At 47.3% G+C, this 24418-nt stretch overlaps 1 protein-coding gene across 4 annotated transcripts in view; it reads left to right on the top strand.

Annotated features, from left to right (window-relative positions):
* PRR14L (proline rich 14-like) overlaps nt 1-24418 on the top strand; it is a 41612-nt gene that overhangs the window by 6950 nt on the left and 10244 nt on the right. For 3 of the 4 annotated variants that reach the window (XM_010828812.1, XM_010828814.1, XM_010828813.1), the window contains exons 2-7: nt 2103-2626; nt 9594-9666; nt 12326-17441; nt 18308-18379; nt 18968-19139; nt 19678-19784. In XM_010828812.1, the coding sequence (XP_010827114.1) occupies nt 2153-2626; nt 9594-9666; nt 12326-17441; nt 18308-18379; nt 18968-19139; nt 19678-19784 (6014 nt within the window). In that variant the 5' untranslated portion in view covers nt 2103-2152. Of the gene's footprint in view, nt 1-2102; nt 2627-9593; nt 9667-10202; nt 11854-12160; nt 12211-12325; nt 17442-18307; nt 18380-18967; nt 19140-19677; nt 19785-24418 lie in introns of those variants that run through there. The other variant, XM_010828815.1, reaches the window with a different exon arrangement.

The raw sequence follows: 24418 nt of genomic DNA, 5'->3' as shown, positions 1-24418 counted from the left end.
AAGGCCGCTGGGTCCTAAGGAGTTACACAGTGTCTAAGGGAGTCCCTCCTGCTCAGAAACACAGTTGCGGTCGCTGGAGAGAAGATGAGACTGCTCAACACAGTGAGAACAGTTCTGTAGTTGGCACTGGGTTTTACTTGATGTAATGTGTTTATTATGGGAAAACGTGGACTTTCAGAAGCAGTGGGAGTAGCTTTCTGAAACATCCTTTCTGTGTCTGTTTTGGCCAAAGGGATTGGCCGCCAGTACCTCTAGTAAATTCGTGTTCTGAATTCGGAGTTGCCAAATATTTCTCACCTTCTCTGTCCTCCTGTTCAGGGTTAGGGAAAGCATCAAGAATGAAAGCATGCAGTATCTCATTTGGTTAACCATTTCCGCCTTGGTCAGGTCAAGTGGATTTTGTGGTGGAAACTGCACACATTTGGTAGACTAAAATGGAAAAGTCGCCAGCCAGGAACCCCTGGCTCTGGGGGTACCATATCCTATCTCTCCGTGTTTGTTTTGATTACTTTAATAATGTAGTATCATGAACTACTTAAACATACTTATTTTAGCAGATAACCCATGTTTCTGTTGCCCAGCAGAAGTGAAACGTGACACCCACATTAGAAGCCCCAGGCGTCCCCTCTCCTCCCTTGCATTAACAATGCAATATTTCAGGCATGCGTGCTCTTTCTCTCCGTTGTGTTTGATTCTCCTGTGGCCCCATGGACTGTAGTCCACCAGGCTCCTCTGTCTTATGGATTTCCCAGGCAAGAATACTGGAGTGGGTCGCCATTCCCTTCTCCAGGGGATCTTCCCAACCCAGAAATCGAACCCATGTCTCCTGCATTGGCAGGCAGATTCTTTACCACTGAGCCCCCTGGGAAGCACCCAATACTTCCGGCAGGTCACCCTCACCCTCCTCAGCTTTGGTGTTGGAGCCTACAACAGAAGGACAACGGCTGCCCTGCTCAGCTCATGGGGCTGTCAGGAAAATCACGTGAGCGGTGTCTTAGAAGGCACTTGGGCATCTTGAGGTGCTGAGTAGAAGTCAGGAAGGATTCTGCCCCAGAGCTGGTATAGTGCTGTCTGGCTCCAGGCTGTGTGGACACAGCTCAGGGGTTTGGTGACAATAAAAGAATGGAATCCTGTTTTCTCTGTATGTTCTTCTAAAGAAAATTCTTAATGAAGAGAAGTCAGTCGATCAGATTCTGAGTCCCTCAGTGTATGTTCATTCAGAAGATGCTCTCTGAGTGCCTGCTAGGTGTGAGGCAGCTGTTCCAGGCAGTGGGGCTGCAGCACTGAATAAAATGGGCAAGGTTCATGACCTGAGAACAAGTGGAAAACCATCTTTACCTTCTAATTTCAAAAATGTATTTCTTTTTGACCTTGCCTCACAACTTGCAGGGTCTCAGTTTGTAAAGCAGGGATTGAACCCAGGCCCCAGCAGGGAAAGCTTGGAATCCTAACAACTGGGCCACCAGGGAACTCCCATTTATCTTCTAATTGATTTGATCCATCGGGTCTATCCTTGAGTGCTTGCTGCTGCTGCTGCTAAGTCGCGTCTGTCGTGTCCGACTCTGTGCGACCCCATAGACGGCAGCCCACCAGGCTCCCCCGTCCCTGGGATTCTCCAGGCAAGAACACTGGAGTGGGTTGCCATTTCCTTCTCCAATGCATGAAAGTGAAAAGTGAAAGTGAAGTCGCTCAGTCGTGTCCGACTCTTCTCGACCCCATGGACTGTAGCCTTCCAGGCTCCTCCATCCATGGGATTTTCCAGGCAAGAGTACTGGAGTGGGGTGCCATTGCCTTCTCCAATCCTTGAGTGCTTAGACATGTCTTATTCTCATCTACTTTTGATCAGATCTCACTTAAATCCAGCTTTAAATTGAGAATTTATCACAAGGCGGTCTCTGAATTACAATTAGACAAACGTCTACTGAAGGTTTAAGGTATTATTTTTCCTCAAACTCAGTCTGTTAAGCAGATTTCTTGGTGCCAGATAATGCTGGCATTTGAGGTAGAATTTTTGGCGCTTGTTTTAGTCAATTTGAGCTGAGACAGCTTCCTTCTACCCTGCAAGGTTTTAAATTCTTATCCCTTCCTTTGATTTGTGTCAGGGTGAACCGTTTGGTGTAAGAGGCTTGACTCCATATCTGCACCTGCCCCCATGCTGTCATCCGGCGTGGAGACCCAGCCCGTTCCACTTGATTCCTCCATGTCTGCTGAGGTGCAGGAATTATACTCTGAACTCCCAGGGAGTGCCTCCAAAGAGCTTCATGCTGACCCCGAGCCGAGTGCAACTCCAGATGTAAAACCCGGAGCCTCAAGCTCTCGTGTAAGTCAGAGTAGGGCTGTGCCCTCGGAGCTGCAGAGGACTCCTGCGGACAGTTGTCGTGAAGAAGCCCCCAAGACCTCGGACCATGGGGGTGAGCCTGGGCAGTGTGGGCTGGTGGACCCCTCAACAGAAGGTCCTGTGGCTCCTGGGAGCCTGGATAGGGAAGCGAAAGCCAAGAGCCTGGAGCAAAAGGTCTTCAGAGATGAAGGGGACCAGGCAGAGGTGGTGAGAGACCCCTGTGAGGGAGCGGAAGAAGACCTGCATCAGTATCCCACAGCTTCTGGAGAACAGCCCCGCCCCTGCCAGGTAAGACACGAGACCTTGGCTCACTCGGCGTCTCTCCAGCTGGACTGACGCGTCACAAGATAAAGTACAGACGCTCACAGGTGGCTTACAACTCATTCTTGAAACATTTCCAGAATGTTGATCTTGATGTTAACTTTCTTTCAGTGATCTTTGAAAACGTGTGTCGCATCAGACACTTGAAGAGAGGAAGTACTTATCTCATGAAGAAAGTGTCAGTCCTGTGTGGCAGCTGCTGTGTATGGAATGTTGAGTCTCTTTGTGACAGTTGCATGGGGTTTCTGTGTCCAGTGTTAAGGAACGATGCGTACTGGTTGCTTGAGTTTGGTAGTATCACGGTCAGGACAGAGTGAGGTGTCACAGAGGTGCCTGAGGGAGATCGGACGCAGCAAGGGCTTCACGGGATGGAAACCCTCAAGGGGTCTCTGTGTTTCGAAAGTCATTTCTAAACTTTGATTATATTTTTTTCTACGTCAGAGATGATAATCTCCAAAGAACTGATTCAAGGTAACCCACTTTGTGGGAGGCTGAAGCTTAAATCAGAAAACCCGTTCTTTAATACAGAGTGAGAAGTGGAATCTCTGCTTAGTGTGACATGAAAAATCCAGTCTCTGTGAGTTTGCTATTAGAGTAAGAGGGATTCGTTAGGTGAGACTAATGGGTAGTTGCTCCATGGCATACGGGATCTTCCTGGACCAGGAATTGAACCCATGTCTCCTGCATTTCAGGCAGATTCTTTACCACTGAGCCACCAAGGAAGCCCTGTGCTTGCTCTTTTGTTTGTTTTTCTTGGTGCTGAGAGTCACAGGGATAGATCTGCCTGGTTGAATCTGTTGTGAAAGCTTTAGCCTCAAGATATTCATGCTCAGCACAGATTCAGAAAATGTTCTGAATCATCTGCTGGCTGAAACATCCGAGGACTCAGTACATCGTCTGACAGATATGTGGACAGGAGACATCCAGTAAGGATGCACAGTGGCCGGTGATCACTCGAGGTGTGTGATACTCTTGAGAAACTTGTAATTTAATGGCATGTTCATAAAAGACCCAATCTCGTGTGATTTCCATGACTTCACTTAAGTGAAAGGCTGGTATGCTGAGGGCCAGTTAAGCTTGCTTCATTGTCACCCCGAGAGTCTCTGATCCTGAGGAAGTTCTCCACAGTGTGAAGGAGCTTGCTGTTTATGTAAAAAAGATCTTGTTGGACAGAACTCATTTTCAGTGATTTAAAAGTGAAAAAAATCTGAACTTCACACTCTCAGTAGTGAAGCTGATGGCCATAAGCTCTTCTCCAGGTCAGCCAGGACACAGTGATCCTCACATGCCTGCGGTTCTCAGTTCCTGTTGTTAAAAGTGTGTGACAGAGCAGTGCCCGAGACACTGTGTGCATGTCGCCAGGCTTTAAGGTAGAACTAGGGCTTCCTTAGTGGCTCTGCAGTGAAGAGTGCGCCTGTAGTGCAGGAGATGGGGGTTTGATCCCTGGGGTGGGAAGATACTGTGGAGGAGGAAATGGCAACCCACTCCAGTATTCTTTCCTGGGAAATCCCATGGACAGAGGAGTCTGGTGGGCTACAGTCCATACGTGACTGAGCATGCACACAAGGTGAAACTTTCTCATTATTTTAGCAGTTCTCTTAGGTCAGTCCCTGTGGGGGGCTGTCATGAAATGCCTTACCCAGCTCACATAATCGATGCCTTATCTAAAGTTTCTCTGACTTGAGATCCACAGAGGAACACTCCTTGTAAACCCTGTAAAGGTGATTTAGAGTTCCTGTCCCACAGCTCTTCCCAAATGTGCAAGTGTAGGTAACAGGTCCATCTGGAGACTCCGAGTCTCATTGATTTTCAGTGTTCTTCAGTATACACACATGGTCACGGCTGTTCCCATGAGCGTCAAGAAGTGTGGGCTATCTCGTTTGCTTCATGTGTGGCCCCGCTTTTGTGTGTTCCGTGTGTCGGCGGTGGTTCTGCCTGAAGCTGGGACCACCACTGCCTGCAACTCAGGAAGCTTAGGCTTGGAGGAGGTCTGCAGGATCTAGGGCCCAAGGTTCAGAGATACATCAGGCCCCAGGGAGCTTTAACCAGCCTGCTTGTAAAAGCTGAAGAGCCTGGTATGTGTTCATTTCCCTCCTAAAGATATTTGTGGGTTTTTTTTTTTTTTCTGGCTCTATAGTAACCTCATAGGTATGAACCAGTATTGCATCTTTTTAGGACTCACAGCCAGCTTTTAACAGGAAATGAGATTACAGATGAACAGTAAGAATGGTTTTCAGTACCCTCCTAAAATCTGCCTCGACTTTGGAGAAATATGGCAAGTTGATTTTGGTTGAAAGCAGTGGGCAGGAGAGTGACACGTTGGCTGTGGCAGGCTGAGGTGGAGAGGTCGCTGTCGGTTTGACAGATTCCACTGTGGTGTGGCCTTTCTTATTTTACGTAGTGTATATCATGCTACAGACTGATGTAGTGATCTCACTTAATTTGCAAGAGGGATCCACATTAACTTTTATCTTGGAAACAGATTTTGCAAGGAATATTAAGACACTAGTGATCAGCTATGGACATTTTAAAAAATCTAGATGGTAGAGAGAAATGTTTAGGACTTTACCTCTAGGAATCCTGAAACTTAAGTACATTTGTTGTTGTTATTCAGTCGCTAAGTCGTGTCTGACTCTTTGTAACCCCGTGGACTGCAGCATGCCAGGCTTCCCTGTGCTTCACTGTCTCCTGGAGTTTGCTCAAATTCATGTCCATTGAGTCAGCAATACTATCTAACTGTCTCATCCTCTACAGCCCCTTCTCCTCCTGCCCTCAATCTTTCCCAACATCAGGATCTTTTCCAGTGAGTCGGCTCTTTGCATCAGGTGGCCAGAGTTTTGGGACTTGAGCTTCAGCATTAGTCCTTCCAGTGAATATTCAGGGTTGATTTCCTTTAGGATTGACTGGTTTGATCTCCTTGCAGTCCAAGGGGTTCTCAAGACTCTTCTCCAGCACCACAGTTCAAAAGCATCAATTTTTCAACACTCAGCCTTTTTTGGGCTTCCCAGGTGGCTCAGTTGGTAGAGAATCCGTCTGCAATGCAGGAGGCCCAGGAGACACAGATTCAATCCCTGAGTTGGAAAGATCCCCTGGAGGAGGGCATGGCAACCCACTCCAGGATTCTTGCCTGGAGAATCCCACAGACAGAGGAGCCTGGTGGGCTACAGTCCATAGGGTCACAGTCAGACAGACCTAAAGCGACTAAGCACACACACACAGCCTTCTTTATGGTCCAGCTCTCACATCTGTACCTGACTACTGGAAAAAACTAGCTGATAAAGTATTATAGGAAGAGAACTTCATGTCTGATAAGTTTTTGCAAGTGTTACATGATGGGCTGGCCTTAGGAGGGCGGTGGAGTTACACACAGGACACTTAGGCTACTCAGCCATAGCTTGCAAGTTGTCTGTTCTGTGCTCTTATCTGCACTTGGGGCCCAGGCTGGTCAAGCTCCCACCTGATCTGGAGGTCGCCCACCACCCTGCTGGCAGTGCTTGGGTGTCCCTCACATCCAACATCAGCCTCACCTGGTCGTATCTGATAACCCAGATCAGATCTGAAACTTAACGCTTTGTAGGGTCCACAGCCCCTACGCGGGGAGACTTGTTTTTCCTACTTAGGACCTTTCGAGAGGCCAGCGAGGGAGAGGGGAGTCTGTCACTCTTGGCCCCTGCGTCTCCCCTTCCCTGTTAGGATCGTGCTGCTAACCAGGGAGAAGGGGATGACCTGAAGCAGTTGGCTTGGGTGGGAGGGCTCTAGCTAGGACCCCTCCTTCGAGCAGCAGGTGTGGAGGAACTGAACTCCCAGCAGCCCCACCAGGGCCCCCTCAGGAGTCACCTGGCGAGATCACCAGGGCCCTTGGGAATCTGAGGGGAGCTGTGTGCTACTGGCGGGAGGTCCACTCTCACCCTGCAGAGGCTCTTTAGACCCAGAAGAGCTTAGGGCGGTCACCCCAGATGACACCGGGGTCTGCTGATGACAGTCCTGTCAGCTTTCTCACAGGAAGGGATGACAAGTGTCTGAGGTGTGCTGGGTGGCGAGAGCTTCTGTTCATGGCGCAAGCTGTCTGTGGTCCCCATTTATAAAACCACCTAGGAGCTCGCTCTCCGCCCTGCGAAGCTACAGTTGGGCATCCTGAGGCTGGAGCAGAGCTGAGTCTGGGTCCTCCCCCCTCGGCTTCTGCTCCAGCACTCGGCCTTGCCTATAGAGTGTTGATCTGAAGAAATATTCGAATAGCATCCAGTCTCACCCCTCAGATACAGCCTGAGAATTAGAAGTGTGCAGGGCAGTGTCATTTGGAGTAAGGATCAAGGGTTACCACAGAAAAAGGTGCTTTCTTAACCTTTCATTTTGAAATAATTTGAGACTCACAGAAGAGTTGCAGAAGCAATGTGAAGACCTTCATGTGGATCCCTCTCCTGTTAGCTTTTCACCACATTTGCTTTTTTCCCCTTCTGATCTTAGTTTGCAGTTGCAGACGTGAGGCTTAAATGCCTGACTGTGTATTTACTCACAGACATCCGGCATTCTGTTAGGTGGCTGCAGTACACGAATCAAAATCAAGACATTAACCCTTTTATCGAAAGACCACATTCACACTGGACCAGTTGTCCCACTGACGTCTTTTACCAAAAGAAAATGTTTTTTTGGTCTAAGAGAAAAATTCAAGATCACTCGTGGCATTCATTTGTCATGTCTCTTTAGTCTCCTTTAATCTGCAGTGTTTCCTCAGCTCATGACCTTGACACTTGCAGAGTGCAGGCGGTTTATTTTGTAGCATTGTCCTCAGCTTGGGTTTGTCAGACATTTCCTCATGATCAGATCGTGGTTGTGCATTTAGCGGGGCAGGAATCCCACAGAAATGATTGGTTCTTCTCCATACATCCTCTCGCAGGCTTGGTGTAGGGGGTGCCTCCTTCCTGGGCAGGGGAACTGCCCGGCCTCTCCACTGTGGAGGTACCATTTTCCCCTTCACAATTATTGAGTATCTTGTGGGGCGATATTTGAAGAATACGTAATTATTTCTGTTTCTCATTCAAACTTTTAGCCAGTAGGTTTAACACCCACTGATGAGTCTCCTTGAGGTAATAATCATGATGGTTCCCAAGTGGTGATTTTCTAGTTCCGTCCTTCCTTCCATGATGAGTAAGAGCTTTCTCCTCTCCCCATTTGCAAATACATTTGACCCAGCATCACGCTAGAATTTGTGCGCTTTGGTCAAGTACAGTAACAGTAAGTTCTGTGGGAGAGAGGTGTTTTGAGTTCATGCTTCGCCAAAGCATTCACCTCTAAAGTTGCGAGAAAAAGCAAAGGCACAGTCCTGCTTCCTGCATGACGCTCCATGCCAGGCCTCTTCTCTCAGGTCCAGTGACGATACTTTTTTCCCCCTGTACTTGCCATCACTTGGGTCTTCTGTTTCCACCGCAGAACTTTGCTTAGAGATGAAATGGTTTTGCTTATTGTTTTTTTAAGTGCTATAAAAAAAATTGTCAGAAGTTACAACAGTGACTTCACCATCTGTAGATTTAAGTGAGTGTTGTGTCAGTCAGAATCTTGTACTTACCAATTAAATTAGTGTAGGGGAAAATTCTACTCTTTTTTTTTGAACATCAAAAGATTATTGATGTAAAAGAAAACCAGTGGTTAGAACTCCAGACTTCCGCTTCAGGGGACATGAGCTCCACCCTTGGTGGGGAGGGGGAGTACTAAACCCCTCGTGCCTCAGGGCGAGGCAAAAAGAAAAACCAAAAGATTTTTTTTAAAAAATAGAAGAAGACCAAAAAACCCCCAGATATCTCCAGTTAAGGAATTTAGTGCTTTTGTCTGTGTGGGAAGATGCAAGAGTCTGAACTCACTGAACTCATTCCTCTGATGCCACACCTCAGCTCCCTGAGGTCAGTGTCCTGTGCCTCTCTTCCTGAGTCTCCTCGGGGTGCGCCATCACGCGTGGCGTGGCTGCGGCAGTTGAATGCTGGCCGGCGGGCATCTAGTTCCTACCCTCAGTTTCCTCAGGGTGATGCGAGAAGTTCAGCCTCTCTGTGCCCCGATGCTGGTGCTGAGTCAAATCTCTGGGACAGAGTTTTGGGACAGGTGAAGTAGAAAAGGATAACTTTATTGCTTTACCAGGCAAAGGGGGACACAGTGGGCTAATGCCCTCAAATCCAAGTGTCCCCACTTGGGGAAGACAGTGAGGAGTTTTATAGTAATTGTTCAAAGAGGGCGTGATTAGCTGGTGGACACCCTTCTGATGGGTCAGTGATGAGGTAAGTAGGAGTGCACATCGTCAACCTTTGGGTCCAACTGGTCTGGGGTCTACATTGCAAAAAAAAAAAAACAAAAAACAAATGTAAATCAGTGGGCAAATAGAGGTGAGCCAGAAGGACACTTTGATGTGAGCAGCCGTCGTTGGTCAGTCGGCATCTGCAGCTGGCCAGCCCACTTGGACCCTGTCCTCATCGGGCTCCACACCCACGCTGCCCCTGCCTGTTTTCCTGAAGTCCCTCTTGTCCGTTGTCATTGATGGTGCTCCCCCTCATCCCCTGCTCCAGTGAACAGGGATGAAAAGGGAAAGTAGCCCTTCCAGGAAGAAAGAACATGGTTAGGGGCTGGGTGCCTTCCAACTTCCTGATAGTTTCCAGTTAGGTTTTCACTTTATTAAGATCACACTGCACCAGTGTGTTTATTGATTCAGAAGACACAAGGTTTTGTTTGGATCTGTCAGGACCTTGGGAAACTTGACTTTTCAAGTTCAAAGTCTAGAGGAATGGAAGTTTTACTAATAATATGAACTTGAATTTGCGGCTTCCTTCAGTTCCCAGTCCTTGTGACCACTAGCACATTTCTAAGAGCTGCAGAGAAGCCTCTCAGAGGATCGTTGGCACTGTGAGCTCAGAGTCTCTGGGTCTTCCTTGACCACTGGGTTTTCTTACCGCAGGAGGACCTCCGGATGCAGGCAAGTGAAGAACTTTTATGCACGGGCCTCCCTGAAGATGGTCTGAGGAACAAAGGTATCCATTTCTCTCACATCCTTTCCTTTTTCCACTTGTTACACCATTTTTGTTCCCACTGAGAACATGAGGATTGTAGGACCCCGTCTTGCACAAAGGACCGGCTGTAGCAGCTGTTGGTATTACTGCCCATGGACATGCTCAGAGGCCCCTGGTGTTATCCAATGGTGCCTCTTCTGTGACTAACTTTGCTTCCCACTTTTTCTGTAATGAGGCATTGACTATGAGTTGAACCTTAAAACTAGTGTGGAATCTTCCATTTGACTTTATAAAGCAACCCTGCCTTCCAAACGAGTTCACATGGACAGGGCAGGAACTACTGCCTCACAGGACATCCCACTGTGTTCATCCCACGTCCACTCCCCATCACCTTGAGAGTTTGCCAAGCTCATTTCTGTTACCTCATTTGCTCCTCAGGTTTTGCAGTGGTAAAGAACTCTGCCTGCCAGTGCAGGAGATGCAAGAGACTCAGGTTTGATCCCTGGCTTGGGAAGATCCCCTGGAGAAGGGAATGGCAAACTACTCTTGCCTGGAGAATCCCACGGACAGGGGAGCCTGATGGGCTACAGTCCAGGGGGTCGCGAAGAGTCAGACGTGACTGAGCACGTACACATATTTGCTCCTCAAAACAATGGTAGGATATGGGCCTCAGAGATACTACTTCATTGTGATTGATCTGTTCATTGATTAAGCAAGAAACCGAGGCCTAAAAGAGGGTGCTGAGCCAAGATTCTGTGTGTATCTGTTGCATAATTAAGATTAACTATGTAGAATAATTAGAGCTGCAAAAAAAAAAAAAAACCAGCAAATATGTTTAATCACATGAACATTTTGTTACTGTGGAACAGCGTCAGATTTGATGATGCTTCTTGGCAGCCTGGACAGAAAAGGGGGTGCAGACCATCCCTGTGAGAAAGGACACTTGTCCTAGTTCATCCTCCTGCTTCCTGCTGCTGGAGTTTCTCTCTGTGGCTCAAAGGCCTTGCTGTCCTGTGGAGAGTAAAGCTCTGAAGTTGAGGATAGTCATTATCTTCCTGTAATTCACATTTTGGAGGAGTGGAAAGTTGAAAAATGAGCCAGTACCACACCCATTTAAAAGGCAACCAGGAAGCGGTCTAGACATTTGGGGCACTGACTTTTTTTTTTAATTAAGGTATAGCTTACATACAGTGAAATTCACTCGTGTGTGTGTGTGTACACAAACATGCAGTTGTGTAATCACAGCTGTACTGACCCAATAAAAAAAATGGAACATTTCCATCTTGCAGGCTCCTTATCCTCCTCTCCAACCCCTCCAATCCATTTTCTTTGTTCAAGATTGTGTGTTGGGTGTTATGTGTCCATTGCATTTTCATACAAGTTTAAGACTGTCTGTCAATTTCTGCAAATGTAAGCACCATTTAAACAGTTGTCACACGACTACAAATCCACGATGTTCAACCAAGGTCGCGAAACTCCTGTGCTGCTGAAACAGGCATACACCTCACAGAACACATTTCACCCTCCAGTGTGCCTAACTTGTAACAGCTTCCCTCACTTAATTCCTTGTTCTGCTGACATCTGTAACATACCTACCAGTCACCAGGGTCACCATGGGGTGTTCAGTACAGAGTGAGCAGTAAGATCCAATAGCATTTGTTGATGTCACCTAACTGTAGTCATTTATCAGCTCCACAAATATTTACTGAGTGCTGTTATGTACCGGGTATTACGCTAGACAACAGGGAGGTGGAGATACCAAATCAGAGGTGATCATTCCCCTCGTGGAGCTTATGTTCTAGTGGGAACTAGATCTGTAGGTTGATTTGCATCTTGCTTTGTCTGCTCAGTGCAGGCGTCCTGTTATATGCATGCAGCATACGTACAGGCATATACACATATTTACCTCTACGTGAACAGCTTTGGGAGAGGGACAAAAAGTCTTTTGTAGATTAACAGGTTGGGGGAACTTCTTTATACTGCATCCTGTGCCTAGAGTTTCAGAGAACTTCTGGGAAGTAAAACTCCTTCACGAGTTACATTTACATCTTAGGTATTTTGTGTGTGTGTGTTTTAATGTTTCATAATGAAAAATTTCTCACTTACTCAGGAGAGGAAAGGAAAAAATACTAAATCCCTGTGAACCTGTCTCTCACCTTCAATTATTACCAACTCATGACCGACCCTGTAGGGAGGCAAGCCTTGCAGGTAATCGGGTTCAAGACTCATATTCCACTTACAGATTAATCTCTTTTACTTAAGGCTTTATATGTTACTATTCTATTTCAAAGATAATTTTATTTATTACTTACTTATTTGAGTATTAAGATGGTCATTTCGTAACATAAGCTATTTTAACGTGAGTCTGCTTTAGAAATGCTTTAGGATGAAAGCTTCCTAAGACTGAAGTAAGCGTATGTCTCCCATTATCGTCATTTGTCCAGCTAGGTCAGTGTGTTTAAGTAAGTAACACATTTAAAGAAAGGATTTCTTCAGAATAACCTGTTTCTTTCAGGTACTCTTTTGGCTCTCTGTCATATTTTGCAAAGAAGAACAAAGCCAATGGTATTGTAACACTAACTTTGCAATCCTCTTTTGGAGTTGTTTTTGTTGCGTGATTAAATTTATGAAGTTAGAGCAAATGATTACACATTAATTCAGATTTATTTCTCTTGTGCAGAAGGAAATGTACAAATCACAGCTGAAACTCTTCTGACATCTACTGAGGAAGTCCAAGTTATGAAGGTCCATGGAACTAAGGTGGACGATAACAAAGGGCTCGAGAATGGCCGTGTGAGTCAGGGTCTCTTGGCTGGGTGTCGTGGACACTCAGAGACAGACAAAATCATGACCAGTGCTGAGGTTTCAGAGTCCAGCACCTTAGTTTCTCTAGAGCCTTTAAACATTGTGGACCCTGGATTAACAGAAGCAAATCCAAAAGAAAAAGAATGTGAAGAAATAAGAACTTATCCTTCTTGGTTGTCATTGTTACCAGGGAACAGTGCTGTTTCCAAAGTGGACAGCAGGGAGGAAGAGTTACGTAAATTAAACCTCGTCTGTGAAGCTGATGACAATCACCAACAGGTCCCTGGGCACCACAGTGAGAGACACAGTTCTGCACATGACAGTCCCAAAGCCACGAGAAAGGTGGTTATAACAGAACCCTCAGAAGAAAATTCTAAAGTTTCCCATTTCACATCAGGTTTATCTGGTCCAGGATCCAGAACAACATCCTCAGAAAAGCATGGTCTTGAAGGTGATGGCTTGCCAAAGGGATCTGCTGGAAAGACGCACAGTTCCTGTTTGGATGGGAATGGTCAAAGCCAGAACTTGTCTTCTAGAGAAGAACACAAACAGCCTTTGAACCCTAGAAGTGAAAGAGAACTCTTCCTTGTTAACACCAGGCAACCAGGAGAGAATTCTAGTCGCCACTGTTCTGGAAAAAAAGAGACTACTGTCTTCCCCAAAGAAAATGCCCACAATCACTACTGCCCTCGAGGCAGTCCCCATATAGGCTGCTCCAGTTCCTTCATACCCAGTTCTTTTACTAAAGCCATGGAAGGAATGCTTGAAAAAAATGATTTGAAAATCACTTTAGATGTTCACGGTAGCTTGGCAAACAATGAGGACCACAGAGGAACTTTTGCTGAAATGAGCCAACCAGGCACAGACTCTGAAGGGAGTCATTTTCCCTCCTCAGTGCAGATTGAAGAACCAGAACAGACAACTACCCTAGAGCCCAGTGTGCTGACTGAGAAGACTCACAGTAGAGACTGTGACTCCTTAGTCTGTACCCAGAGAAATCTAGAAGGCAGACCCCAGTTAAACCAAGCCTCACCTAATGGATTTTTAATTGAAGGGAAATCCCTTGTGAGTTTAATGCCAGAGGACCAGATAAATCCTATAAATGAGATGTCTAAGCCCAAGAAAGACATTACTCCATTGCCACCATCCCTAGAACTTGATGACAGGCCTGAGTCAGAAATCGCCATACAAAATGCCCAGGACCATGGTCCACATTTAGGTAAACAGAGCGCTGCCTGGGAGGTGAATAAATTTCCTCATGACAACAAACTGGTTGTACACAAAACAGGAAGTGAATGTGTTTTAAATCAAGTGTCCCTTAATTCTGAAACCCACACAAAGTTGCCAAGCGACAAAGAGATGCCTGTGGCAGTGAGCGGGGGTTCCCGCCAGAGCCAGCGCCCTCCATCAGAGGATGGCGCAGCTGTCACTGCCGGAACCCACCCCATTCCTGTGAAAACAAAGACGGAAGACATCTCTCCACCAAGTGACAGAACCTGTGGTGCCTCTTCAAACAGCAGATCAGAACGCCTAGAAAGAAAGACCGAAGCAGCTAATTCGGGAGCAGGTAGTCTGCATTCTGGACTTCCCTCAGATAAGAGCAAAGTGGCAGCCTTGCCTGTAGAGGTCTCAGTCCGGGAACGTCAGAGCGTTCCGTCTCAAGATCTCTCTAGCTGCCCTTGTGTGAAGAAAAACGTCCCAGAGGAGAGCAGGTGTGCTGCCCTGGAGCCCAGCAGAACGACCCTGGGCGTTGAGAACTGTCTGTTAACCAAGTATGAAGATACCTTTCAGCATATCGATCACCACTCCCAAGGGAGAGACAGCTCTGTGGAAAGCTGCAGCTGTAGAAAGAATTGTGCATCGGAGGAAAGTGAGCCAGGTGAGGGAGAAACTGAAGGCAGCCTTCCTGGAGGTGAGGCCAGAGATGAAATGATGGCAGACACGTTAAACAGTGAAGCTCCAGACCAAACCACTCGACCATGCAAGGAAGGGCCAGAGGAAAAAGAACAGGACACACCCAAAGAGACTGTGTTCTGTCAACGTGACGTTTCTGCTCGTGTCGCACAAGAATTAAACCAACCCACAAACATTCCAAGTCCTGAAAAACTGTTTGGCCAGTTTCCTCCCATAATGTTCTCCGGTGTTAAGAACGTGAACCAAGCAGCTGAAACTCCCAAGCAGAAGGCAGATGACGCCCTCAGCTCCCAGGGTAACCCAGGCGGACCCAATGAATGCAGAGGTGAAGGTAACCCAGCTGAGGAGACGCTCGGCCGTGACCAGTGCAAGTCGCCCACAGAGCCTGACAGAGAGGCGAGCCACAGCCTGAAAGCTCCACCCGTTGGTTCAGGCAGTAACAGTTCAGCATCTGGCAGGAGCCCCAAGAAAGGGGGCTGTGGGAGGACTTCTGATTGTGCGGAGCCCACAGATGGGACAGCACATGTGGTCTCCACAGGCTGTAGTGATGAGCCCACAGAAGGCATTCTGGATGGAAGGGTTTCTGGTACTCTCACTGGGGGTGCAAGGCACGCCAGGGCAACGTCGCCGGAAGCCTCAGCGAGTACGCTGTCCCAGAGGGGAGCGCCTGTCGCTGCATTTATAGGAGTGATTGACCAGGAGTCGGATTTTCAAGATGCTGCTTCTTCTACATCAGACTCTCTCAATATTAAAAAATCATGTGAAAAGAAAGTATGGAGACCCGTAGAAGACTGTGAAATGGAAGTGTGTCCAGGCCCTTGTGTGCCTGACACAGGGTCTGTCGCAGATCATGAACCAGATGTAAGAGTATTGGGTAAAATAAATATGTCTTTAAATTACATTCATCATGAAAAGCAAGTTAAAGAAGCATCCCTGAGAGAAACACAAGGAACAATTGAAGGATCAAGACTAGAAATAAATCCTGAGCAAGACAAAGAAAATACCATTGGAATTTCTTCAGTAGAGTTGACATCTTCTGGACACCACGATGTAAACTCTGTCCCCTCGAGAAGCCCGAAATCCACTGAGATAATGCCTTTGCACCCATTGTCTCAAAAAAAATCAGAAACAATTATTAATAGTGAAGAAACTGACCCCCAAAACCTTTTTAAGCCAATAGACGGTGAAATGCCTTGTGAGAATAAGAACACCACAGTCCTGCCTGAGATGGAAGGAGGAGCACCAAGGAGTGAGAGTGAGCCTAGCAAAGAGAGCAGCACAGCCATTAGGGCAGAGAGCTCGCCTTTGACGCTAGATGCAGAAACTAACGTGAAAGGAGAAGACACTGCAGAGCAGCAGAGCGGGCCGTGGGGTCAGTTTCCTGCCGGGCAGGAGTCGCAAGAGATGGCAATCAGGGAAGGCGGTCTCGCTGACGTCCCGAGCCAGGCATCTCAGACCCACCTTAGAGCTCCGAGGGTGCCGGCTGACTCGGAGAGACGCCCAAGCCAGAAGGTTCTGAGCCACAAGGAAGAGGAGCAGGCACGCCAGAAAGAAGCACACACAGTGTTGGGACAGTGCACAACATCTCATACGTTGTCAGATGAGGGACAGAGTCAGAGCCCACCTCAGGGTGGCGAAAATGAGCCCGCCTCAGAAACGGAAGTCACCTCAGCAAAGCCGGCCACGGGCGCCTGTGCCGTGGGGCCTCAGAAGCCCATTGACGTGGAGGAGGAAAGCTCGTGTCACCCGCTGAGAAAGGACACAGAGTCATGCACGTGCCCCGGCCCCCGCACTGCCCCTCGGCGTGCTCAAGACCCCAGCTCCATGGGGCGGGAGGCCTTCCACGGTGCCTTTGGGAACACTTCTCACAGGAAGGGGGCGCTGCCCTTAAAGAAGCAGCCCCCCCGAACCTGCAAGAAAGTCTCCTGCCAGGAGCTGGTCTCCGTAGGGAGGAAAAGGAGTAGAATTGCACATTCTGCTTTCCTAAAGAGTTCCTCTGAGACCATCCCCACGAAAGCACACAGGTTTCTCACTTCCCGTGCCATGTCTGTACCTGCGTGCCCAGAGCCCGAAACAGCCCCTGCCAGAAGCCTTGTGAGCCACGTACCAAAGCTGAAGGCCGCCCCGGGCCCACCCTCGGGGGGCCTGAATGTGCGGATGCCTACCAAAGAATTGGCCTTACTCAGCAAGCTGTCTATCCTCGCCTCCAGACTGGTCCCCGCTGCCAGGACCCAGAAGCTGCGGTCCCGGCGGTGCTCCTCGGACCTTCTCCCCGTGGCTAAAAGCTACAAGCAGCTCCGATACCGGAGGCTCCTGGACGGCTTCTCCTGCAGCATGATGCAGCTGAACCCGTGTCTGGCAGCTGGTGACTGGGACAGAAGGCCTAGCAGTAAACCCCTGATGCTTTATTCGCTCGAAACTGTCAAAATGAGCTTCATAGATGTGAGTGACAAGATGCCATCGCTGCTGCTCGGTTCCGAAACCTTCCCGGTATCCTTCCGTGTGAAGCTGGGCCCTGAGCGCGTGGCCGAGTCCCCTAGGACTTTCCCCGAGCACTGTGCGCCCGCGAGACTCGCCTTAGGAGAGGCCCGCTGGGGCCGTTCTCCACCTCCCAAGTGGACCTTCTCCTTCTTCCTGGCCCAAGGCTGCCCTGGAATGGCCACATTCAGGGAAGACCCTGGCCTCTGCAGCCAGGCAGGCGCCCAGCCTCCAGTTCCCCTCCAGGACCGCAGGGCCACCGCCCTAGTCCAGACCAGAGGGGGCTGTTCCGTCCTCGGGCTCCACACGCTCCTAGCACTCTGCTCCCCGGGATGCTACCGGATCTGGACGAAGAAACGGAGCTGCGTCAGCCACACGCCTGCCATGCAGAGGCTCTTCATGACCCAGTTAACACAGGGCCTCAAAGGGCTGCGGTCTCCCGCCTCCATAGCTGACAAGGTCTTCTGCTCCCTGCCCTACTCGGTGGGCCGGGTGCTGTCCATCTGGAGCCAGCATGGGCCTTCCGCCTGCCCCTTGGAGATCTCTGCCCTTCCACCCTCTCACAGCAAGCGGCAGTCACCTCTGGGCGCCACGAGCAGGTAAACTCCATGCCCCGTCCTTTGCTGAAGTCCCGTGTTTACATCCTCCCACTGGGGAGAGGGGAGGGCGCTCCTAAAGCTACAAGGCTCAGAGTCTGTGTCTGCATTGCCTGTTTATTGCCAGATCTCTGCTAAGAAAGTGCAGCAGTAATTCTGAAGTGCGGGCCCCTCGAATTTTCCTGAAGGATCTGGATTTCCTGCAGAACCCTTTATTTGGTACCTTCCTTCATTCTGTTGGTTTAATTCTACGAACCGTTAAATCTTAAATCTCTCTTTTTCTTCTCTTGCCCTCTTCTTGCCAAGAAAAAATCGCACTGTGTGTTAAAGACTGTAAGTGGTGACTTGTGACTTGTATCTATGATCTGTTCACAGCTGTTGTACTCAGTGTTTGGTGTGTAAAGTATACAGAAGTACTTTTTAAATTAATTATGCAGGCAAACACCCAGACTATTTATAAGCCTACCTCTGTTTCTTTCTGGAGCAGAGGAACTTCAAAGATTGGCATGTACATGTTATAGCTATAGAATTCATAGGCTTTTATGAACTGGGAAAGAGTTCTTGTGGTTTGACCACTGAGAACAGTTGAAAATAATTTCACCAATATCAGTTTGCCTTCTAATCTCTCTCTGCCTTTCCATTTAAGTCAGGACACAGCCCTCCTGTCAGCCCACCTCCATTCCAATGATGGGCATGGACATGTAAATTCCATGCCCTGGAGGCAGGTTTTTGTCTCCATGGGTAGATGGACGCTTCTCAGGTCTTCCCTGGGCTCTGACTGAGCATCCTTCCAAACCTGCGGGGCCCCACAGCCTTTCCCACCATCCTGCCACCCTGACCTGTCACTGTTTATTCTTGCTCCACTTCAGCCGCACCGTGTTACCGTCCATGCCTCTTCCGGGCCTGGAAGCTGCTTACAGTGCCGGCGGCAGTCACATGAGGTGAGGGCTTGCGGAGGGAGGGAGACGTGGGGCTGAGGGGGGTACTCTAGCAGCTGCTGTGGGTTGAGCTCGGTGCAGTTCTGGCCTCTGTTCTCCTTCTAAGCCTGATCTGCATCTCTCAGGTGCACAGGCAGAGGTTCAGCTTCAGGACTGTGTAACTAAAGTTGTGTGATTTGTGTGATCAGTCCCATTTACTTAAAAAATGAAAAAAGTCAAAATCAGGAGCCAGGTCATTGTACTGCAAGTCCCCTCAAGATACATCTCAGGTCTTGAGCCGATTTCAGTGCCCGGATGCTGTTGATAATATCCAAGCACAATTTGTTTGTTCAGTTCCCTAAATGTCTTCTTCCTGCAAGCATTCCTTGCCTTTTCCCATTTTTTTCCTTATTCACTGCATCTTCCAAGTTTCCTTATTCCACCCCAGGGAACTGGCTTGACCACATTCTTGTAGTTTATCACACATGCAGACACAGGCGTGTCCAGAAGCAACATGGGGACAGCCTTACGGGAATGTCACTTAGTGCCGGCGTGGAAGGTGAACCTGTCCCACATTTGCTTCTTTGTCTCTCTCTCCGCTGTCTCTCTCAGGCTAGAGCCTCCATTCCCTGCCTTGGTACCAAAGTCTCACCTGGTAACAGACTCAGCCGTCAGCAAGCTCCTGTTCTCAGCCTCAGAGTTCCCAGTTCCCGGGTTTGACGAGCTGGACGGTGTGACGGCCGCCTGCCCCCGACCACAGGGCAGCCCTCCAGACCAGAAAGAGGTAAACTTGGTGCGGTGGGCTCGGGTGGCAGAGGCGCCTCAGCTTCCGCGACAGGTGCAGACAGCCCCCGGGTCTCCTTACTGCCACCTGTAGCTTCAGCCCAGTACCGGATGTCACCAGGACAGGGGCTCTTCCATTGGCCACTAAAGGGTGCCTGGGATCTCTTCATCCTCGTTGCTCTCCGGACCCTTTTTTCTTAATGACGCGTTTAACAACATTCAGAGAATTGAAGCACAGAGCAGGGGACTTCACACATTCAGAGATGAGTGAATGATGCTGTGCTTCAGTTTCTCAACATCCACTGTCTCCAACAGTTTTAAACTTGTGTATTGATCATCTTAGTATCTGAACTGCACGCACAGTGACATGAAGAGGGCAGTTGCTGAAAATGCTGTTGGGAGGAGTGGTTGGGGGAGCTCTGTCATAAAACTGCTTCCCGAAGCCACCTGTACACTGAGAAAGTAGTGTGGTGAGTGTCAACAAAGGGGCCTCTGTGTATTTAGAATGACTTACAACCTGTCTTTCTTCTTAAAAATAGGCTGAGCTGGAGAAGAGGCCGAAGAAAGTCTCACAGATTCGCATCCGGAAAACCATTCCTAAGCCAGACCCTAACCTCACGCCCATGGGCCTTCCTCGACCCAAAAGGTGAGCGCCTTCTCTAACACACACGGATGTATTTTTCTGGAAATTGTTTAGTATAATATAGTGGCCTTTTTAATGATCATATACTCTGAGCTTTTGTTATATCAATACTTCTAGGAATTTATCCAAAAGAATTTCACCAGTACTGTGGCCAGAGATTTGTGTGCAGGGTTCTGGGTCACTTCCTGAGCTCTCTGTGCCAGGTCCCTCTGTGTTTACAATCCCAGTGCCTCCTCCAGGGGTGCTGGGAAGTCGGCACTGCTGTTGTCTCCAGGCTTAGGTGCCGGTGCCAGGGCTCAGTGGCTGAGACACCTGTGTTAAGCCGGAACTTCTGTCCTGGCCCTGGTGGCTCCTATCCCCACAGGTCTCACTCAACCACACAGCCCAGACTCACGACATTCTGCACGCAGAACTGGAAAGCGACCCACAAGTTATGAGAGAAGTCTTTTTTTTTTTTTTTTTTTAAGAAAATGCTAGATCCGTGTTATGGTACAGAGATGATTTAAAATTTTGGATTCTAAAGATTTTTGTGACAGAGACGATTGCTCATCCCTAAAGAGCGAAGTGAAAAGAAAACGGTTACTAAATTATGTATTGGGCATGATTCTGGATTGTGTATTTGACATGACTGGAGTTTGGGGATGATGTGCATTACACACATGTGCTTCCCAGGTGGCGCTAGTGGTAAAGGGTCCACCTGCCAATGCAGGAGATGCACGAGACCTGGGTTCGATCCCTGGGCCCGGACGATCCCACGGAGAAGGGAATGGCAGCCCACTCCAGGATTCTTGCCTGTAAAATTCCATGGACAAGGAGCCTGGTGGGCTGCAGTGCTTGGGGTCACAAAGAGAGGGACACGACTGTGCATGTGACACACGCACGCACACACAATGAAGACACACACATTTTTATAAGATGTCTAGTTACATTTCCTTTGGGATGGATTTTACGCATTCATTTCTCATTGGCGAATTGAAGCCTGGGTCCCTTGATTAACCCAAAGTAAGTTATTTCACCCTCCTGAACATCAAGGACTTACCTGTAGAAGGTAAATAAGAATTCCCAATATTTAAAATTGTTGTACAGTCCAGTTGAGAAAAAAATGTATCTATTTTATTGCTTCACACAATACAGATGTGACAGTTAACTATTACTATGATTGACGTTCCGCTTTTCCCACTTGGTTTTATCTTAATGTGTTGTATCCTATAGTTCTTTTATTGATCATCCTACAATGTCTTTTCTTTCTTTTTTTTTTTGCAATGTCTTTTCAAGAGAAATTTTTAAAGTATTTCAGATATCCTGTGTTGAATAGTCCTTTTTATTAGAACAAAATAGGGTTCAGAATTATGATATCCTATCTTCAATTTTTTGGTAGATATAAGTTCTAGAAAACCTTATTCACCTTATTTAGATACGTAGTGGGAGTGGAGAGAGTTTTAGTGGAACAGTGACATTCAACCCTTTCAAGTTCTGTCAAGTAATATTAAAAAATACCTCAGTGATCTATCATCAAATTATATTTAATGATTTATCACTTAATTTTTTTTTGAAAGCAAAGAATTGAAAAGTGCTGACTCCCTTGGGTTCTGTTACCCAGGCTTTGCAGGTAGGCAGTGTCTCGGTTTGTGGGACGTGACCCAGGAGGATCTGACCAGTATCAGATGGCTAACAAATTACATGCTACTTTGTCACTTAGAGGTACTTTATTTAATCCTATATAATGAGTGAGCTTGAAAACTAGGATCTTCAATAAGTCTTTACCAAAGACATTTTGATTAAGATACTTTTATTACTTCAAGTACACTTTTATGTCTTGAAGATGCTGATTTAGTGCCTTAAACTTATGGAAAGTTTTTGACATGTAACTTAATTAGCAAAGGCATATTTTATTTTTCAAGCCCATCAGCCAGATCAGTATTATTTCCTTACTTTTCTGTTTTCCAATTCAAATGCAGTCGTCCCTCAGTATCCTCGGGCAAGTGGTTCCAAGAGCTCCTGTGGATACCAAAATCCATGGATGCCCAAGTTTCTTACATGAAACGGCACAGTGCCACAAATACGGTCTCCCCTCCACGCCCAGGGCTATGAAACAATAATTATGTTAATATTCACCTTCAAGAGAACCATACAGACCATTGAGAAATAAACTATGGAATACATCTTATAGATTTCTAAAAGTCATAAGACAAAGTTTAAATTTATGTATAAAAATTTCCTGTTATTGAATTTATAATAAAGCAATGTGATTTGTAGCTAAAATAATAAGTTACAAAGAGAGGACTATATAACAAAGCATGATGTTGCTTCAGTACATGTGTGCACATGCAGGAATCAAACTGTGATTAGACTTTTAGGAACAACTAATCATGGGTAAAAAAAGATCCATTAATTAATATAAAATCTCATCACTTCAATGTAGGGTACAAGTGTATCACTGCAAACCAACTGTCATGGCAGCTCATCATATAATTTTTGTTGTTAACAGAAAGTAGAAGTTGTATTTTATAAGATGAAGATTGAATAATTGACTTAATGTTTCTGTATAACATTTGATTAAAAGTCTTCTAAGTTTTATATACTTTATCTTCAAAAGTTTGATAGTCCCAGTAAACATTTCAGTTACTTTTTTTTTTTAAGAAGAAGAATCAACTATTAAGTCCAGCTTTTCTAAGTGATAACAGACTGAGTGTTGAGAATAGTTTGAAAAAGACATTGTGTACAGTTAAACTGTTTTTGGTGTTTGAAACTCTCTTTCTTAAATAGGCGTTGTCTGATGATAGTCAGGAGGAGGTGAATGAAACAAAGTCCCTCTGAGAGCTCCATTCCACACTGAATCTGAAATCCAGATATCCTTATACCAGACCCAGTCTCCTCTCGATAAAGCCGCTTCATGGAACCTTGTGTTAAGTGGGGAGAGACACATCCAAGACAAGTTTACAGTGACTTCATTAATCTGTAAAGAGGGGTTGGTGAGATCAGTGATTTGATTCCGATACTAAGGTAGAATTCAGGGTGGATGGGACTATTCGGGAAGAATTTGTGGGAACTTATGCATGAGCGTAGGAACACTTCTAGATGAGTCATGAGCAGGAGATTAGAGTTCAGGAGGTTGATTACGCTGGAGCTGAGTTCCCGTGTGCTCTCTTGAAAGTCTTCCAGTATGCCGGTGTGAGGACCCGTGGTCTAGCAAAGCCTTAGGGGTTTTACCTTAGTATCACATATCAGTCTGAGTCCATTCAGAGATGGAAACCGCATGGTATGTTAAACAGGGCAAGTTTAATATTAAAGTGTTAAACTATAAATATAACAGAAGAGTAACCATAGAGGTGTACAGAGAACTTTCTCTAGTTCCGGGGAGCTGCTCTTGGTTGCAGTGGGCAGGCTTCTCATTGCACTGGCTTTTCTTCTTGCGGAGCCCAAGCTCTAGGGCACTTGGGCTCAGTAGTTGCAGTTCTGGGCTCTAGAGCACAGGCTCAGTAGTTTTGACACATCGGCTTAGTTGCTCTGCGCCATGTAGGATCTTCCCAGACCAGGGATCGAACCTATGCCTCCTGCATTGGCAGGCGATTCTGAGCCACCAGGAAAGTGCCCTGTACAGAGAATTCTGAAGGGCATCTTAGGGCCCTCACCTCAACTGGAGTCTCATTTTGTTGCAGAAGGTATGGTTGCAGCCATCAGATGGTTGGGTTGCTAACACTGGAGCTGGGTGAGCAGGAAACAACAGCAGCCTTGTGGGACACGAGATGAGGCTGGAGGGCTGCACCCAGGGTGTTGGGGTGCTGCTGCAGTTGCGTGGCCTACAGTGGGGGATGCTTGCTCCAGGGGAGTCACAGGAAATGACCCCCAGGAAGTTGGGGTCCCACCATGTGCTTCTGTCCCTGAATGCCTTATCTGTGGTGCAGTGGTCACCAAAGTAGTGCTGCAGGAGTCCTCGGAGGCTGCACACTCTGGCTCTTCAGCTGGGACTGAGCCCCTCCAAGTGTCCCCATCTGACTCCACCTCAGACACCCCAGTACACAAACACCCACGATGGACCATGTGGCAGGAGCAAGAAAAAAGCTCCCTTCCTCCTCCAGTGTTCGTCTGGTGCCTTCTTTTGCCAAAGTCCAGCACTGTACTCACTGTGGAAAAGAAACGTGTAAGGAGGCCAAGATTCCATGATCACAGAGCAGGTACCGAGGGCACGTTCTGAGCTGAGAAGCAGTAATTTAGTAACTGGTACATTCCAGTAAACAAAATTTAAAGCAAATACACTTGACCAGGCTCTGTAGTTTTAGGAAGAGATATGAATGAACGGGAAGCCACGTATTTAATGTAGGTACAGAACTAAAGCATGAATAGCCTGGAAAATTCAGCAAACAAGTGAAATAAAAGAGTACTAGTCTTGGGACTTCCTGTGTGATCCAGTGGTAAAGAATCTGCTGCCAATGCATGGGACATGGGTTCGATCTCTGGTCCAGGAAGATTCTACTTACTGTGGAGCAACTAAGCCTGCAAACTGCAACTGCTAAAGCTTGCATACCCTAGAGCCTGCATACCACAGCCACTAAGTATGAGTGCCTAGAGCCTGTGCTCTGCAATAAGCCACTGAAATGAGAAGCCCATGCAACACATGAAGAGTAGCTCTCACTCGC

The sequence above is a fragment of the Bison bison genome, unplaced genomic scaffold (genome assembly GCF_000754665.1).
Source record: "Bison bison bison isolate TAMUID 2011002044 unplaced genomic scaffold, Bison_UMD1.0 scf7180017864495, whole genome shotgun sequence".
Taxonomy (NCBI): domain Eukaryota; kingdom Metazoa; phylum Chordata; class Mammalia; order Artiodactyla; family Bovidae; genus Bison; species Bison bison.
The sequence above is the reverse complement of the archived record's forward strand: the minus strand, read 5'-3'. Positions and strand labels throughout refer to the sequence as shown.